Source organism: Cyprinus carpio, chromosome B21 (genome assembly GCF_018340385.1).
Source record: "Cyprinus carpio isolate SPL01 chromosome B21, ASM1834038v1, whole genome shotgun sequence".
Lineage (NCBI taxonomy): Eukaryota > Metazoa > Chordata > Actinopteri > Cypriniformes > Cyprinidae > Cyprinus > Cyprinus carpio.
In genome coordinates, this window is record NC_056617.1 from 14041257 (window position 1) to 14058234 (window position 16978).

The 16978-nt window shown below is 33.2% G+C and overlaps 2 protein-coding genes across 2 annotated transcripts; both read left to right on the forward strand.

Annotated features, from left to right (window-relative positions):
- The first annotated feature begins 1565 nt into the window (after positions 1 to 1565).
- serpinf2a (serpin peptidase inhibitor, clade F (alpha-2 antiplasmin, pigment epithelium derived factor), member 2a) lies at positions 1566 to 5716 on the forward strand. Its single transcript, XM_042747641.1, has 8 exons — positions 1566 to 1721; positions 2648 to 2728; positions 2863 to 3046; positions 3237 to 3380; positions 3572 to 3745; positions 4341 to 4483; positions 4592 to 4796; positions 4986 to 5716. The coding sequence occupies exons 2-8, from the start codon at positions 2663 to 2665 to the stop codon at positions 5429 to 5431; spliced, it is 1362 nt and encodes a 453-aa protein (XP_042603575.1). The 5' UTR covers positions 1566 to 1721; positions 2648 to 2662; the 3' UTR covers positions 5432 to 5716.
- Positions 5717 to 6486: 770 nt separating this feature from the next.
- On the forward strand, positions 6487 to 10373 carry serpinf1 (serpin peptidase inhibitor, clade F (alpha-2 antiplasmin, pigment epithelium derived factor), member 1). The gene is made up of 8 exons (XM_019121212.2): positions 6487 to 6640; positions 7695 to 7758; positions 7837 to 8026; positions 8135 to 8290; positions 8384 to 8584; positions 8853 to 8992; positions 9913 to 10123; positions 10225 to 10373. Exons 2-8 carry the CDS (start codon positions 7696 to 7698, stop codon positions 10371 to 10373), a joined length of 1110 nt encoding a protein of 369 aa, XP_018976757.2. The 5' UTR covers positions 6487 to 6640; position 7695.
- The last annotated feature ends 6605 nt before the right edge of the window (positions 10374 to 16978 follow it).

The following is a 16978-nucleotide window of genomic DNA, read 5'->3' on the forward strand; positions in this document are numbered from 1 at the left end:
TAGACTTTGGACAGATTTGATTTCAACTGGTCACAAATGTATACAAGGAAAAAACAAGGACATTTAGTTTTATAGTTTTACAGCATGGAATCGTAAAATACTTAACAGACAACAAAAAACAAAACATACAAAGTACAATGTAATGTCAAAGAAACACAAATCTCTTTTAGGGTAATGTTGGACGTTTTGTTTGCTCATTCTTGTCAGAATTTGTTCAGGTGGTCTGTATCTGGAATTTTGAAGTTTCTAGTATGTAGCCTGAAAAATGTATTTGTAACACTTTACAATAAGGTTCTTTTGTTAACACTGGCTAGGTAACTTGTCAGTTAATACATAGTGTAACAGACAAATACATTTCTGGAGCAGGATGAATGAACACTTTCCAGAGTAAAACTTGTGTACAAGCATATCTGTACCTCCAAAGCCTGGTATGCAGACAGAAGCAGCCTGTCTTCTGAACACGTGTTCCCACGTCTTCACGTATCTTTTTATATAGCTGTGGCTCCCCCTAGAGTCAAACTTAGAGAATAACATTGTCAGTGATATTTTACTATTCTAATGCATCTAGAAAAAATCACGCAGCTATTGAGCATTACTGCTATTGATGTTATTGGGCATTAGTTACATTAGTTACAACACTACTGTTGTTTGGTGGGCTTTGAAAATGTTCTTTTCACATGACATATCATAACAAGACAGCATCAAACAATAAGAGAGTTTAGACCAGTATATTCTCTCATTTATTTAGTTAGGTACTGTATAATATTAGGCCTATATGTTTTAAAAATGGTTTTATATATATATACTATATATATATATATATATATATATATATATATATATATATATATATATAAATATACAGCTACACACCATATATAAAAACACACACACACACACAATATCAAGATCATATTAATTTGTAACTATTGATAAAATTTAAGAATAATTTACTAACCCAGACTGACTTTTTTGCAGGTTGAGGCCTTGTTTTGAATTAGTATGCTGGCCATTGAGTCTAATGGGGTGGGAGTAAGGATTCAAGGTTTTGCGTAGGTGGAGAGCTGGAACAGTACAGGGTACACTGGACAAATAAAGTCCATTTTAGTCTTTTGAAACTACTTTCAAACATGATATATATTCTAGTAGTACAAATGTTATAGCAGGATATGATAACATCCTATAAACTTGGCAATAAATGGTTTGTCTCTTCACAGTATTAGATGCATATAATTACACTAAAGTTTATCAAAGTTGTATAGTCAAAATGTCTGTTTATATAATTTTCATAAATAGTTTTTGTTTGTTTATTGTTCATGTTCAGAGTATGTACAGGCAATTCAGTGCAATACCTAATTTTGTCTGTTAATGCTTTTTCATGTAAATGAAAATATGACTAGTTTTAATATCGTTTATGTCATTGGAACCATAAACAACTAAATTATTGTTTGTACTTTCTTTTTCACATTTATTAAAGTTTTTGATTTTTAACATTACCTAAATAATATCTGTTTAGGTGACGATTCATTGTGCTTCTTGACCCAGGATCTCATATATTAATATTTACATTTAAAACTAAATGGTGACACAAGTCAATGGATGATGAAACATTAACCAACAGCACAGTGTCTGAGAGCATTCTACTCGAGTCATCTGTTCTGGATCTACATCATTCACTCTCCCTGTATTTATCATCTCTTTATTGTCAAAATATTGGTTAGGTAAGTTTGCATAGTTTTTTTTTTTTTGGTCAATTAACTGCCTGAATTTTGCATGTAGTGATATGTGGTGTATTCATTAATCATCTGGAATACAGGCAGAAAATTTCTCACCTGGGACAGTCAACAGGGAAATGTGTGAGGGAAAAATTTCTTTTTGCATAACAAATTTTACCAAATTAACTCAAATTAATGTATTTTTTTCTTTCAGAATTAAAATGAAGTTGCTCATTATTTAAAAAAACTTAAATTTAAATAGTAATAGTAAGATTTTTTTATTTGTGCTGATATATGCAAACAACTGACAGAATTAAATATAAACATCTAAACTTTAGTTCTGAATTTTGGAAGCAAACTGAAAATAGTATATTTTATATTACTATTCTTTTATATTAATTTAACTTGTATGGGTTGTCCAAAAAGTAAACACAATTTGCCATAAGAAAGACTCTTGACATTGCAATAGTAGCAAATGTTTGCATCTAAAATAAAAGCAACAATATAAACCTGCAAATAGTTACAATGCAATCACAATTTACTCATGCTGCTGTACATGAGGAAAACCTATCTATATATATATATATATATATATATATTGTATAATAACGTGGAACATTACCTGATTAGGACAATAATTAAAAATAAATAAATAAACAAACAAACAAACAACAACAACAATTATATAGATAGATAGATAGATAGATAGATAGATAGGTAGATAGACTTTATATGCTATATACTTCTATTCTTATGTATATTTGTGTTAAATGTTTATTTAAATGTTTCTATGCTTTGGCAATGTAAAGATACTTTTTTACCATGCCAATAAAGCTACTTGAATCTTGAACCTTGAAATCTCTCTCTCTGTCTCTTTCTCTATATATATAGTTGAAGCTGTAATATTCAATTATCTGTTTGTTGTGTTCCAGGCCGACAGTAAGAACATGAAGCACTGTCTTATAGTGCTTATAACGCTCTGTCTCTTTAGGTTTGGACTGTTGGTAAGAAACTATGAGATATTACTTTTTTCCCCCTCTCTCTCCAAATCTTGCTCATCCACATTGCTTGTTTCAAAAAACTTATTTCTATTTTATTTCTGTCTTTTTATGATAATTTCTGCCACTCTCATTTCAGGCTTCTAATAAAAACAGATGATGGCAAAGTGAATTGCAATGATGTCTTAAGCCTGGAAACTCAGCGAGCAGTTGGTGGTGCAGTGGCTAAACTGGGATTGGCGCTTTTAGAAAAACTACAGCCTGGTTCTGAGCAACCAAACATAATCATATCACCTCTCATGTTTTCTCTTGCACTTGCTGAGCTTGCTTTGGGTGAGCATTATGTGATTAACCATATAGAAGGGTGAAGTGAATTTATTGCATGCTTATGTGTGATAGTTATATATATATATATATACTTATATATATATATATATATATAGTATATATATATATAATATATATATAATCTATATTAGTTATATATATTATATATATATGTACTTAAATTTTAAATCATTAGGTGCAAAGAACAATACAGAAGACAAGTTGTTGGAAGTTCTTAAGGCAAAAGAGCTGCCCAATTTTCATGAAACCTTAAGCTGTCTCCAAGAACAACTAACTGCCAAGGCTGTCAAGATGGCATCTCGTCTCTACCTCATACCAGGTAAGGAACTGATGGCATTTTGTTTGATAATGGTAAATCTGACATAACTGGAAGATCCTTTTGAGCTTGAGGTTCAGGACCAATTAACCATTTGTTGACTTTTTTTTATTTTTTAGTTTTTTGTTTTGTTGAGATTATTTGTGCTTTTTTTTGTATTTTCTTTTTTGTTTTTGTATTTGTTAGGGTGTTAGGGTGGTTTGTGGACAGAGCTCTGAACCTGTACAAATCTGAACCTGCACATCTGACCTCCATTGAGGAAGTCAATCGTTGGGTGGAGGAATCCACCAAAGGTCACATAACCAACTTTATGTCCAGTCTTCCACCAAATGTGATTCTAATGCTGATAAACACCATTCATTTTAAAGGTTGGTCTGCATTCCAGCTGTAATAACTTAGATACAATAAGACAAACTGTTTACTTTGAAAAATAACATAATAAAACATTTATTTGAAAATAATGAGTAAGATGTCTGTTTAAACCTGTATTTAAGGTTTAAGGAAAATATATTATTTTTTACCTTGATGTTTTTAATTTTAGAATTTTATATATATATATATATATATATATATATATATATATATATAGATATATATATAGTATATATATATACTATATATATATATATATTTATTTATTTTCTTTTTTTGTGATTTTATTGTCCTCATACCAGGGGTGCCACTCTGGGCCCCATGAATTGTGAAAACAATACTTATTAATTAAATTTAAAAATTACATTTAAAAATATTTTTAAAAATTTGAAAATAAAGATGGGTACACCACACAACATTTTACAGTCATTCAAATTTTACTTTTTAAAAGACAATGTAAAGCAATTTTCAAGAACTTGACAGATTTTTTCATTTATATATTTCCTTTTGCATATAGTGGATACTTTTATTATTCACTGACCCCGTAAATTAAAAAGAGGTAAATAAACAAATAAACATGTCCCTTCTTAGGTGAGTGGCAATCCCGATTTGATTCCAAGTTCACTGTAAAGGATATTTTCTACATTGACAAAAATACCTCTGTACAAGTGGACATGATGATGGGATCCAAATATCCACTCAGCATGTTTGTAGATAGAAAAGATGGCACTCAGGTAATCTAGCTGTTTTGCAGTTTAATTAATTATAATTTTATATTTACCCCAAAGCCTGTAGATACGCAACTTTTAATTTGGTTTGATATTCTTCCATGTGGCCCTTAGGTTGCAAGATTCCCTTTTCAAGGAAATATGAGTCTTCTGGTGGTAATGCCTGTGCCAGCACATGGAAATCTGTCAATCACGGCTGCCAAGCTCAACATATCAGACATGTATAAACATTTTCAAAGTGAGAAGTCCATGCATGTTAAACTACCTAAATTCAAATTACAGTACAAGCAGGATCTACGACAAGCTCTCACAAGCATGGGTAAGATAAAAAAAAAAAAATATCTACATCTCATTTGACTTTTGGCTGTGAATCCCATCATACGATGATAATCTGCCCTTATAAGGAAGTGTCCTTTGGTCCACATGAAGTCGATCAATGCTGTTGTGAAGTGAGAGTTAATAATTCAGTAAAAGAGATCTGTCACACATTCTCATCTCTTATATTCAGGTCTGGGTTTGCTGTTTACTGGGCCTGATTTATCCAGAATCGCACCAGGCCCGTTAATGGTTTCAGGCGTACAACATGCCTCAAGCATGGAGCTGAGTGAGGAGGGGGCCGAGGCTTCAGCTGCAACCTCTGTTACTCTTGTGCGCACCATTCCTACTTTTGCGGTCAACATGCCATTCATCTTTGCACTGGTGGATGATGCATCTTACATGCCTCTCTTCCTGGGTATGGTCACCAACCCCAACCCTGGAGCGACAACGGAACAAAGCGATGACCCAAAAATTGAAACTGAAAGCACCATGAAGCCAAGCAAAGTGTCACAGAATGATGGGACACTGAATGATAGTCCACATATGGAAAACATGCTAAGTTACATGTTGAATATGTGGAAGGAAACCGTTCCTCAGCAGTTCTTTAGACATCAGGAGATGGAGGATGGGAACTAAAAGGAGAAGATGGATCCGTCCATATTACAGTACATATTTTGCCCAGTTAAAATGCAGTGTTTTGATGTTCATGGCCTGCCATTGATGGATGTCATATTTAGTTTGACATGAATGAGGCTGTTCAGTGGCATCTACCCTGACTAAAGTTTATGTAACGGATAATGTCCAGTCAGCTGGTTACTATTGCAAAATAATTTTGCAATAATAATTGGTCGACTATACATTTTCTCAGGTATTACACAGCTACTTGCCAAATAAATAAATATATGGACATGAAAAAATTTATTTGAGTATAAATTATTTTATAGTGTAATGTTGCTGAAGAAGGTTAGTATTTATTTAAACATATTTGACTAATACTGAATGCCGCAACTAACTAATCAGAATCAAGTATTCTATGCTGTGCAATAAAATATGGATAGGGCTATGCACCAGTGGACCACCATTCAAAACTTAATGTTTTTTTTTTTCCCTTACAGTAAAACAACCCAATTCTTAAACATGCAAAAAAAAAATGCTCACAGAGATACGTTAAAACCATAGACTGTGTGAAGATTAATCAATCTACATAGCGAAAATTAAATAAATAATTCCACACAGCTACTTTGTGTTCTGCAAATACACTATATTATTGTTCTTTATTTATTATAGTTTCTCATATTTCCTTTATGCTAAAATTTGTAACAAATAAAACGCTTAAAAGAAACAAAACTATGACTAAATGAGAAATTTTACACCAATGCATTTAAAGAGAAGCAAATGTACGGCGTAACAAACTAATGCTCTCTGACATTTAAATATAAATTCAATCCAAAATAGTTTACGTTCGTGAATAGGTATTTCTGAACTAATAGCTTATATTCGTCCTCGTTTACTTTCATGCACGAACAATGTTTCGTTGTCACGATTATTTTTAAGAGATCAGCAACGAATCCGAACGACAAATTCAAGTCAATTTTAAATCCTTTGGTGGAGCTGGTCAAAGATGTCAAACAATCGAATCTTGAGTCAGGGCGAGATTTAAGAGATGAAAATCAAACTCAAAGCTCTCACCACTAGGCGATCTCCTCAGACGTTACAGACCACCTTCTAACGTCAGCAAAGGGTGGGATTCTTCACTAAAACACTGCTGATGCATCTGCTCCAGCACAGTTGGCGGAGACAGCTGTGAGCTGAGTCTGCACGAGACGACGGTAAAGTAGAAAACAGGTCAGTCCCTTTTAAAATCAATATCAACATTTTGTAATCCCATAGTTATTTAATGTAAAAGTTTTTTTTAAGCTGTCTAGTTCTTTTCTTCTTTAAGAGGTCAATTCAGCATATTTTGTCTAAGTAAACAACAAACAAGATCTCGTTTGCTTCTCTGGATAAGAACGATGAATACAACGAATATAAAATAACTGCTATATATAATTTATATATTTTCCTCTTAAAGGTTTTTTTTCCTCCTAATAATTATTTGATACTGCATGAAAAGTTTAAAATGTGTGTTTTTTTTTATTGTTGTGTGTGTGGTGTGTGTATAGTTGTTGTGATAAGTACTTCAGTTGATGTGGAGTCACGCTCAACTATTTAACTGCGTGGCAGATACAGTGAGGGAGCCATTTAGATGAATGTGAAAACATTAGTGTTAGGAGTAGTTTTTTCCATTGATGGACAAGAACTCGGCAAGAAAGTTTAATGGCAACCAGATGTGCTCAAGAAATGGAAAAATTTTAGACCATGTTGGAAACTGCTGCAGGAACATTTCTTGAACCTTTGCCTAAAGTTAACTGTGTCAAGTGTTATGTAAAAGTTTAGGGATTTAACTTATATTTTCTGTTTTTATTGCAAATGTTTAAAGGTCATGTAGTTTATATGTATACACCTATTATATGACCAGTCTTTAGATTGGGGAAAGTTAGTTTAAATTTTATATAAAATGTACTAAAAACTTTTAGTACATTGATGTTCAGTGTGATCTGTTTGTTATTTATTTATAATTTTTTATATATTTATGTGGCATTATCTAATCCCAATATTTTTGTGTATTGTTACCAAGATGTAAAAAAGTGAATTTATGAAGAGTTTGGTGTCACAGGTCACCATAGCCATTATTTTTTTAATTTGTTAATTAATTAATTAATTTATTTATTTATTTATAATTAACACTCTAAAATGGGATTTTCTTAGGTACTTGTAATAATATGAACAAAACTATCTGTACAAGTGGTACATGTTATCTTCATCACAGATGCTGAGCATTTAACTTTGTATTTATTAGGATGAGGAAGGTAGTCGTGCTGTTTGGTTTATGGAGTCTTCTGTCCCTCTCACATGCTCAGTTGGTAAGGTCTTCATGAGTCCTCACATACATTCTCTTCACTGTAATTCCACTGGCTATTATGGGTCCACTTCTGCTACAGAGAGATACAGCAGAGGCTGAAGGTGAGGAAGAGGTGGTTGAACTTTTTACTACCCCACGCACCAAGTTGGCTGCCGCAACCTCTGATTTTGGCTTCAACCTGTTCCGTCAGCTGGCAGCACGTGATCCCAAGGCCAGCGTCTTTCTGTCCCCCATGAGTATCTCAGCCGCTTTTACACAGCTTTCAATGGGTGGGGCATTGCTTCACTATGGAAGACCATGCTTTTCTTACAGCAGTCATCTAAGATTTTAGCCTGAGATCATTAATCTCAAATTAGTTTTTTTGCCATTTGTCATAGGGGCATCTGAACGTGCTGAGAAACAGATTTACAGGGCCCTCCGCTACCACACCCTGCAAGACAGTCAGCTCCATGACACGCTGAGAGACCTTCTATCCTCACTCAGATCATCTGCCAAGGGCTTCAAGTCAGCAGATCGCATTCTTTTGGCTAAGAGTTAGTGTTTTTCCTTTTAAATGGGTGCGGTTGTGCATGTTTTCAAGAGCAAGAAGAGCTGTACATGTTTTCATTTATCTCTGTGTGTTTCAGAACTTCGTCTCAGGCTGGAATACATCAACAGTGTAGAGAAGCAATATGGGGTACGCCCTCAAACTTTTGTGGCTGGAGCTCGGGACCTTAAGGCTGTTAATGATTGGTTTAAACAGCAAACTGGTGGAAAAGTGGAACAAGTTGTTCCTTCACTTTCTCGTAACACAGCTGTGTTGCCTGTGGGAGCAGCCTTCTTAAAAGGTAAATGGGCTCTGATTTATTCTCTTGCTCTTTAATATCTCTTATGCAGTATGTACTTTAACAGAGGGGAATGAGGTGCAAAATGAATGGGAGCATGAAAATGTACATGTAGAATATCTTGTCCAGCCTAAAAAATATGTTTGTGATTTGAGCTAAATTTGTGACTTTTGAAATATGTTATTGAAATGTAATCTTGACAAACTTTTGTGGAGATTTATGCTTTTCACCAGGCAGTGATATGAGTGATTTGTATTTATTGTTTTTGCAGGTAAATGGATAACTAGGTTCAGCAAAGCTAATAAGATGGAGAAGTTCCAGAGGGATGGAGAAGCCCCAGCTCTTATTCCCATGATGGAGCAGGAGAATTACCCAGTGAAGATGGGTATTGACCCTGAACTTGGTTGCACGGTATCAGTACCTGTTGTTTTATGCATGTACAATTATTATATTAAGTGTGCAGTTCCTTCTCCTTCTCCTTTAATGTGCTGTGCACTATACAAAGAAGTTGACGATATGAACAGTAGAGGGTGGCCAGTACCATTGCATTAAGGTTTTCATACTTTCAGTGCAACTCTACACATCTTTACACAATTGTATTGTGAACATGCCACATTTGAAAATGGAAATGTGAAAATGATGATGTGTCTAGGGTTGAAGGCAATATTTTTAGTTGATAACAACTTGAAATTTGGTTTGTTCCTCATTCAAAACTATCATAAGAAGGCTTGGATTTAAAGTCATGTAACATATGGGTGAGCACATGATGTCAGAATTATGCTTATGCAGAACTATCCCTTTAAATATGCACTCATTATGTTTTTGTCATAAATTGTGTTGGAATTACACTGACAATTAGTGGCGTGGATGCAGCATTATGCAAATGGTTTCAGTTACCCATGCAATTGTAGAAATTTGCTGTCAGCAGTAATTTATTCTTTAAGTATAAGTGAACAATTACTCAAATACTGCGATAAAGCGAGCAGTATTCTGCAAGTCATGTGATCTCTGCTCCAAATAGAATCAAGCATTTTTATCTCACATTTTAAAGGAATAATTCACCCCCCCCCCAAAAAAATGCTGAAAATATTTCATATTTAAGATGTATATGAGTTTACTACTTCAACTAACAGATTTGGAGAAATTTAGCATTACATTACTTGCCCACCAATGGATGATCCTCTGCATTGAATGGGCGATGGCAAAATACAAACAGCTGATAAAAGCATCACAATAATTATCACTTAATGTCTTGTGAAGTGAAAAACTAATTATTGAATGCATTTGATTTAATTTGGTATTTGCTCATCATCTCTGTTTATCTGATACAGATAGCCCAGGTTCCTATGGAGGACGGAATAAGCATGTATTTCTTCTTACCTGATGAGGTGACACAGAATCTAACTCTAATAGAGGAAGCACTTACAGCTGAATTTGTCCAGGACCTTTCCAATACCCTCCATGCAGTACAGGTGCTGCTTACACTTCCTGTTATCAGGCTCAGTTACAGCACAGACCTGCTGCCCTCCCTCTCTGACCTGGGTAAAAACAAAACCACCATTCCACATTTTTTGCTAGTTTATCACTTTATTGTGTTCTTATATAATTTGTCACTGTCTCCCTTATTTGTTCTCCTTTTTCAGGCCTGTCTGAATGGTTGGCAGAGACAGACCTTGTCAAAATTACCAATCAGCCAGTCAAGTTAAATGCTGTCCATCATAAGGTTGTCATGGAAACAGCTCCAGAGGGCACAGATGCCAGCCACCCCCACTGTCAGCCAGTCGCGCTCTAACGTACCGCGTAGACCGGCTTCCTCTTTCTAGTCAGAGATGAGCCATCAGGCGCACTTCTCTTCATTGGGAAAGTGCTGAACCCACGTGACATAGGAAGGGTATGAGACAGACACACTTACACTTACAAATAAAAACAAACGAGAGACCAGCAACTTATATATGAGCTAATTTTAAGCCCAAGTCTATAAACGGAAAATAAATATTTGATATATCTTGACTTACATGGCCATTTGGAGCAAAATGATCACAGCCCATTGACATTTTCAACATACTCAAACATTAGTTTGTGCACGCATTCAATGTCAAGCTATACTTCTGATGATATGGTCCACTTCTGCTTTTATAAGGGATTTTTTAATGGATAGATTAGTGTACATGTTCTGGATCTTAGCCATACAATCTACATTAGTATTGATGGATAATAACTTGATGCTCTGACTAACTTTTCACATACAAAAAATCCCTCAGGTATTAACAGCTGCTATAATGAATATGAAATTATGGTGTATGCATCACAAAAGCATATTATAATGGCCACCATCTTTTGTATAACACTTTTGACACCTTTGAGTGTACGAAACATTTATGACATTATGACCATATAAGTTTAATTAACAGTCCCTCAGCATGAAATTATGAAATTATACTCAAATTAAATTCAGTTGATAATCCCATATGTACATTTAATACCAGCAATAAACATACTGAATTTGTGTATTATGCTGATTAAAATAAAGTAAAAAAATAAAAATAAAAAAATAAATAAATAAAAATTTCAATCAGTATCTTCTTTTTCCCTGACATTTTTTTAAATCAAATGCTTAAATAACTGAAATGTACAGGTATTTTTTATTTATTTTTATTTTTTTTTGTATATTTTTAGTATTTTAGGAAGGGATAATGTACATCCAGCTGGTTGTTATCACAGAATAACCCCCAACAGGGTGATCAGGAGTCTGATGCGAAGCAGAGGGGTCTTGTATCACCCTGTGGGGGGTTATTCTGCAATAACAACCGACTGGCTGTACATTATCCTGCACATTACATTACTTGCTACGTGCCACATGGGTAAATAATTAGACGCAAAATATTGCTTTGAGTTGAAATATTTGAACGCAAAGCTTTCGTGAAGACAGCAGTTGTGAGCAAGAGGCAAATTCAAACTAAACGGACATTTAAGGGAAACGGTTCAGTCAAACCACGTATTACACAACATTACACAACATAATTAAGATGAAAATGTTTTAAAACCTTACCAGTTTGTTAGTTCTCTTATAATCCATTACAGCGTACAAAACAATCGTAGCAAAATGGCAGCAGCTGTGTTTGTATGAAACGAGAGCGAGTCCGCGATACCAGGAAGACATAATTAAACAATTGTACACTATTTTGAATCGAGTTTTAATATTTTATTAGCTAAACAAACGCAAAGCTTCTACCAAGAAAAAAATAGTTCAAGCAAGAGTACAGTGCCAACTGCTGTTACCCGGATGAGCCTGTGTTATTAACTTTTACAGGTTGTTATCCAGGGATAACATACCTCGGAATGTCGCAACTGGCCAATCAGAATCAAGTATTCCACAGAGCCGTGTAATAATAGTTTTTAGCGGTTATTGAGGGATAGCATACTGACCAGTCAGAATCAAGTATTCCACAGAGGCGTGTAATAATATGTATTAGCATATAGCATATATGTATAGAATATTTAGATTTACATATTTTGTTTTTACATTGTATCTTAATTTTAATTTCAGGTCTCAAAACACTCAAAAGGAGAATATGCAAACACTTTCTTATTACATGGTTTGATTGTAAATAAGCAGGCTCTAAGTTCAGCTTCTTTGTTAACGTGATCATTTAAACTACTGTAGGCAAGGCCAATAAACTTTAGTGCAGCGGTTGACTCTCACTTCCTGTAGTTTAATTGTGGCCAATTCTGGCAATACAACCTTTAATACAGATAATCTATGTTCCTTTGCTTCACACCCTAAAGATGTTGAACTGGAATTTGATTTGAAAAAAAAAAAAAACTGGAATGGGAAATTATTGATCTGCCTTTCAGAAACAAAAACCTTCTTTGTGTTCTGCTTAAGGTTTCTACTTTATTTACATTTAGTCATTTAGCAGACACTTTTTTCCAAAGCGACTTACAAATGAGGACAATAGAAGCAATCAAAATCAATAAAAGAGCAATGAAAGACAAATAATTATATACATATAATGATACTTTATAAGTCTGCTTTATTTTTAAGTTGAAAATTAAATATAATAATATACAGTATATCGATAAAAACTAATTTCAAACAATGATCACTAATATTGTTTCTAAAAAGCCAATAAGAAAATGTCTCCATATAAAAATACCTAACTCAGATCTAAAGGAGACACAGTTGTCCTATTATTCTAAATGAATGTAAAATCTCTTACATTCTTTCCTGCTTTGGAGCAAAACTTTAAGCAGGGTTCCCGCGGGGTCTTAAATTTAGTTGTATCAAATTTAAGGCTTTAACAAGTCTTAAATTGTACAAGAAAGTCTTAATTATGATTTCAGGAGGTATTAAATTTGGGGATGGGAAACCAGAATTGCGATATGGCTGAATGTGACAATTAAACTTCAAAAGGCTAACGTTATGATTTCACTGAATAAACAAGAGCGCTGCACGTTCAAAGTCCAGTGCTGTGCTGCTTTATGTTCTGCCGTGACAGGGGAAGCTTTGATTAGACCTTGATTAGCTTGTTCAGGTGTGTTCGATTAGGTTTAGAGCTAAACTCCGCCCAAACTCCGCCCATGCGGAATCCACCCATGTTTTTACCCTGCAAACACACAGAGCTGTAAATGTGAACTGGTGGATCGATAAGACAAAAGCATTATAAAAATTTTAACATAGGGGTGTGCGATAATATCGTAATTGTTGTTTTGATGATGTGCGATTTGTTATTTTGAGTATATCGCGAAAAGCAAACAGAAAACACACCTACAGAGTGCATGCATACATTAGGTCAGTGGTTCCCAATCCTGGTCCTGGAGAACTCCCAACACTGTACATTTTAGATGTCTCCCTATTCAAACACACCTGATTCAACTCATCAGCTCATTAGTGAAGACTCCAAGACAGGGATCTCCAACCCTGCTCCTGGAGAGCTACCATCCTGCAGACTTCAGTTCCAACCCTGCTCCAACACACCTGTCTGTAATTATCAAGTATCCCTGAACATCTTGATTAGCTGCTTCAGGTGTGTTTGATTGGGGTTGGAGCTGAAATCTGCAGGACGGTAGCTCTCCAGGAGCAGGGTTGGAGACCCCTGCTCCAAGACCTCAAATGTGTGCGTCAGATAAGAGAGACTACAAAACGTGCAGTGTTGGGGGTTCTCCAGGACCAAGATTGGGAACCACTGCATTAGGTGATGAAGTCTAGTAGGTTAGACTAGTGTGCGTGCGCATTTAGAATGCATTCACTGCATGAATCAGTCTATTAAAATTATTTAAGGATGAGCACATAATTTAAGATATGAGGCAGAAAATGTATATATTTATATCATTTCATATAGTTTATATCACGCGAAGAGTGACATTTTTTTCCCTTCAAAAGTAAGTATGATTACAACTGTGATATTGATTTTATACAACAGTTCATTAAACAAGTAGCATAGTTAATAATAAGAGACTTACGGTTTAGGCACCATATTTCCTTTTTTGCTCTGTTTCTCCAACAAAAAATCATTTCAAACAGCCACAGTGCTGTTTTGCCGCTCTGAGTAACAGGACAATTTTGTTCCTGAATGAATCACCCGTTTAAATGATTCGGTTCAAACGCAATGACTCGCTTATTAACAGTGACTTGCTGCCGCCTACTTGCGTTTTAATTTCACATTTAATGTACCTTTTCATTTTTAAAATAATTTCAAACATCAGTTTTCAATGTTTTATGTTTAAAATATGAAAACCTTATTTATGCATTTGTAAATGCATGTTAAAGTATATAATGTCCCTCAGAACTGCATTAAACAGTGTATAAATGCATCTAAATTATGCTTCTAATGCAGCTTCTGTGTTATCTCTGCATTGCAAAGATACATTTTGTTGATACTGATTTAATTTTCTTGGTAACAATCTGAATACAAGAATATGACTCAAAAGATGGTGCACACTTTTAGAAAAAATGGCTTAAAGGTAAAAATGCCCATTACTGCTGTGAACTAACCACACAGAATATGAAGAATATCAAAAAATTCAGGAGTCAGCTGTCCACTGTAGTCCTAAAGATACCAGCACAATAACACACTCAGCAAAATATTGTCTAATTATCGTTATAAATAAAATACCAGAATATATACATACATACATACATATATATATATATATATATATATATATATATATATATATATATATATATATATATATATATATATATATATTTATATATACACATACAGTACAGACCAAAAGTTTGGAAATATTACTATTTTTAATGTTTTTGAAAGAAGTTTCTTCTGCTCATCAAGCCTGCATTTATTTTATCAAAAATACAGAAAAAACAGTAATATTGTGAAATATTATTACAACTTAAAATAATAGTTTTCTATTTGAATACTGTATACTTTAAAAAAATAATTTATTCCTGTGATGCAAAGCTGAATTTTCAGCATCATTACTCCAGCCTTCAGTGTCACATGTACATCCAGTCTATCACATGATCATTTAGAAATACATTCTAATATTCTGATTTATTATGAGTGTTGGAAACAGTTCTGCTGTCTAATATATTTGATGAATAAAAGGTTAAAGAGAACTGCATTTATTTAAAAAAAAAAAAAAAATTCTAATAATATATATTCTAATAATATATTTTCTTTACTATCACTTTTTATCAATTTAACACATCCTTGCTGAATAATTGTATTGATTTTATTTAAAAAATGAAAGAAAAAAAAAATACTGACCCCAAATTACTGACCAGTAGTGTATATTGTTATTACAAAATATTTATATTTTAAAAACATAGCTTCTTTTTTTTTTTTTTTTTTACTTTTTATTCATCAAAGTATCCTAAAAAAGTATCACATATTCTGAAAAAATATTAAGCAGCAGAACTGTTTCCAACTTTGATAATGAATCATCATATTAGAATGATTTCTAAAGGATCATGTGATAATGATCCTAAAAATTCAGCTTTGCATCACAGAAATAAATGATAATTTAAAGTATAATAAATTATTTTAAGTATAAACAATTATTTTAAATTGTAATAATATATCACAATATTACATTTTTTTTCTGTATTTTTGATCAAATAAATGCAGGCTTGATGAGCAGAAGAAACTTCTTTCAAAAACATTAAAAATAGTAATGTTTCCAAACTTTTGGTCTGTACTCTCTCTCTCTCTCTCTCTATATATATATATTTGTAAATATGGCACACCCCTAATTTATGTTATTTAATTGATATAATAATTTATTGATAATAATTGTTTAAATTAATATAATAATTAATACTTTTGACTCATCCATTTTCTTAACAATGGTTTAAAGGCTGAAATATAAAGTTTATCATTTTATAAAACTTTGCTTTTGTGAAAACTTGTATCTAAATTATGCTTTTTACAGTAATTTTACAGTTTAATATGGTACTATAGATATTGCCCTACCCCGCTCATATGGTATTAATTTTATTTGTGCAGGTCTTAAAAAAATCTAAAAAAGTCTTAAATTCGAGTTTAAAAATCCTGCAGAAACCCTGTTTAAGGATCTCCCTGGATAAAGGTGTGTGCAGACATGGCTATGTTTGTTCTGGAAAGGAAAAGATCTTTTCCCAGCGCACCCTTGATAATCTATTTCGGGTTTTGTGGAATGGTGGGAACAATGAGCTTCATTTTGTTAAAAATAAACATTCAACTGAACTTCCCAAACTTGTAATTTATGAATGAATATAATTTATTTAATGAATGGAATCAATGAAATTCTCTTCCAAATGTAAATGAAAGGCAAGATCAATAATTCATAATAATTTATGTATACAGCAAACACACATGTGTGTGTATATACAGTGGTCACCAAAATTATTAGAACATCAGTATTTCCAAAAAATATATATCCTGTGCTGTAAAAGATCTGTAGTAATCAGAAACATTTGTTTGCAGTTCTTGCAGCTAAAGGTGGCACAAACAGATTTTAAGTTTAAAGGGGCAATTAGTTTTTTTTTTTCTCACGGGTGATAGATGTTGGATAACAACTTTTATTTAATATATATATATATATATATATATATATATATATATATATATATATATATATATATAAATATATAACTTTCACTTTTATGTATATATATATATATATATATATATATATATACATACACACATATTAGGGGTTGCACGACTACTGATTTCTGCTAGTCGATTACTTATTTAAAAAAATACTCTAATTACTCGACTACTAAGCGAGTCTTTTTGAACTTACTAAACAAATGTGCGTGTGCCACGCAAACCAGCAAAAAATAAAGAAGCAAACATAGAAAATGTATCTGCATCTAAGTTGATTATTAGCCTACTTTTAAGAGAGAGAACTGGTTTGGTTATGATTCTCTAACCATTAGGCCAC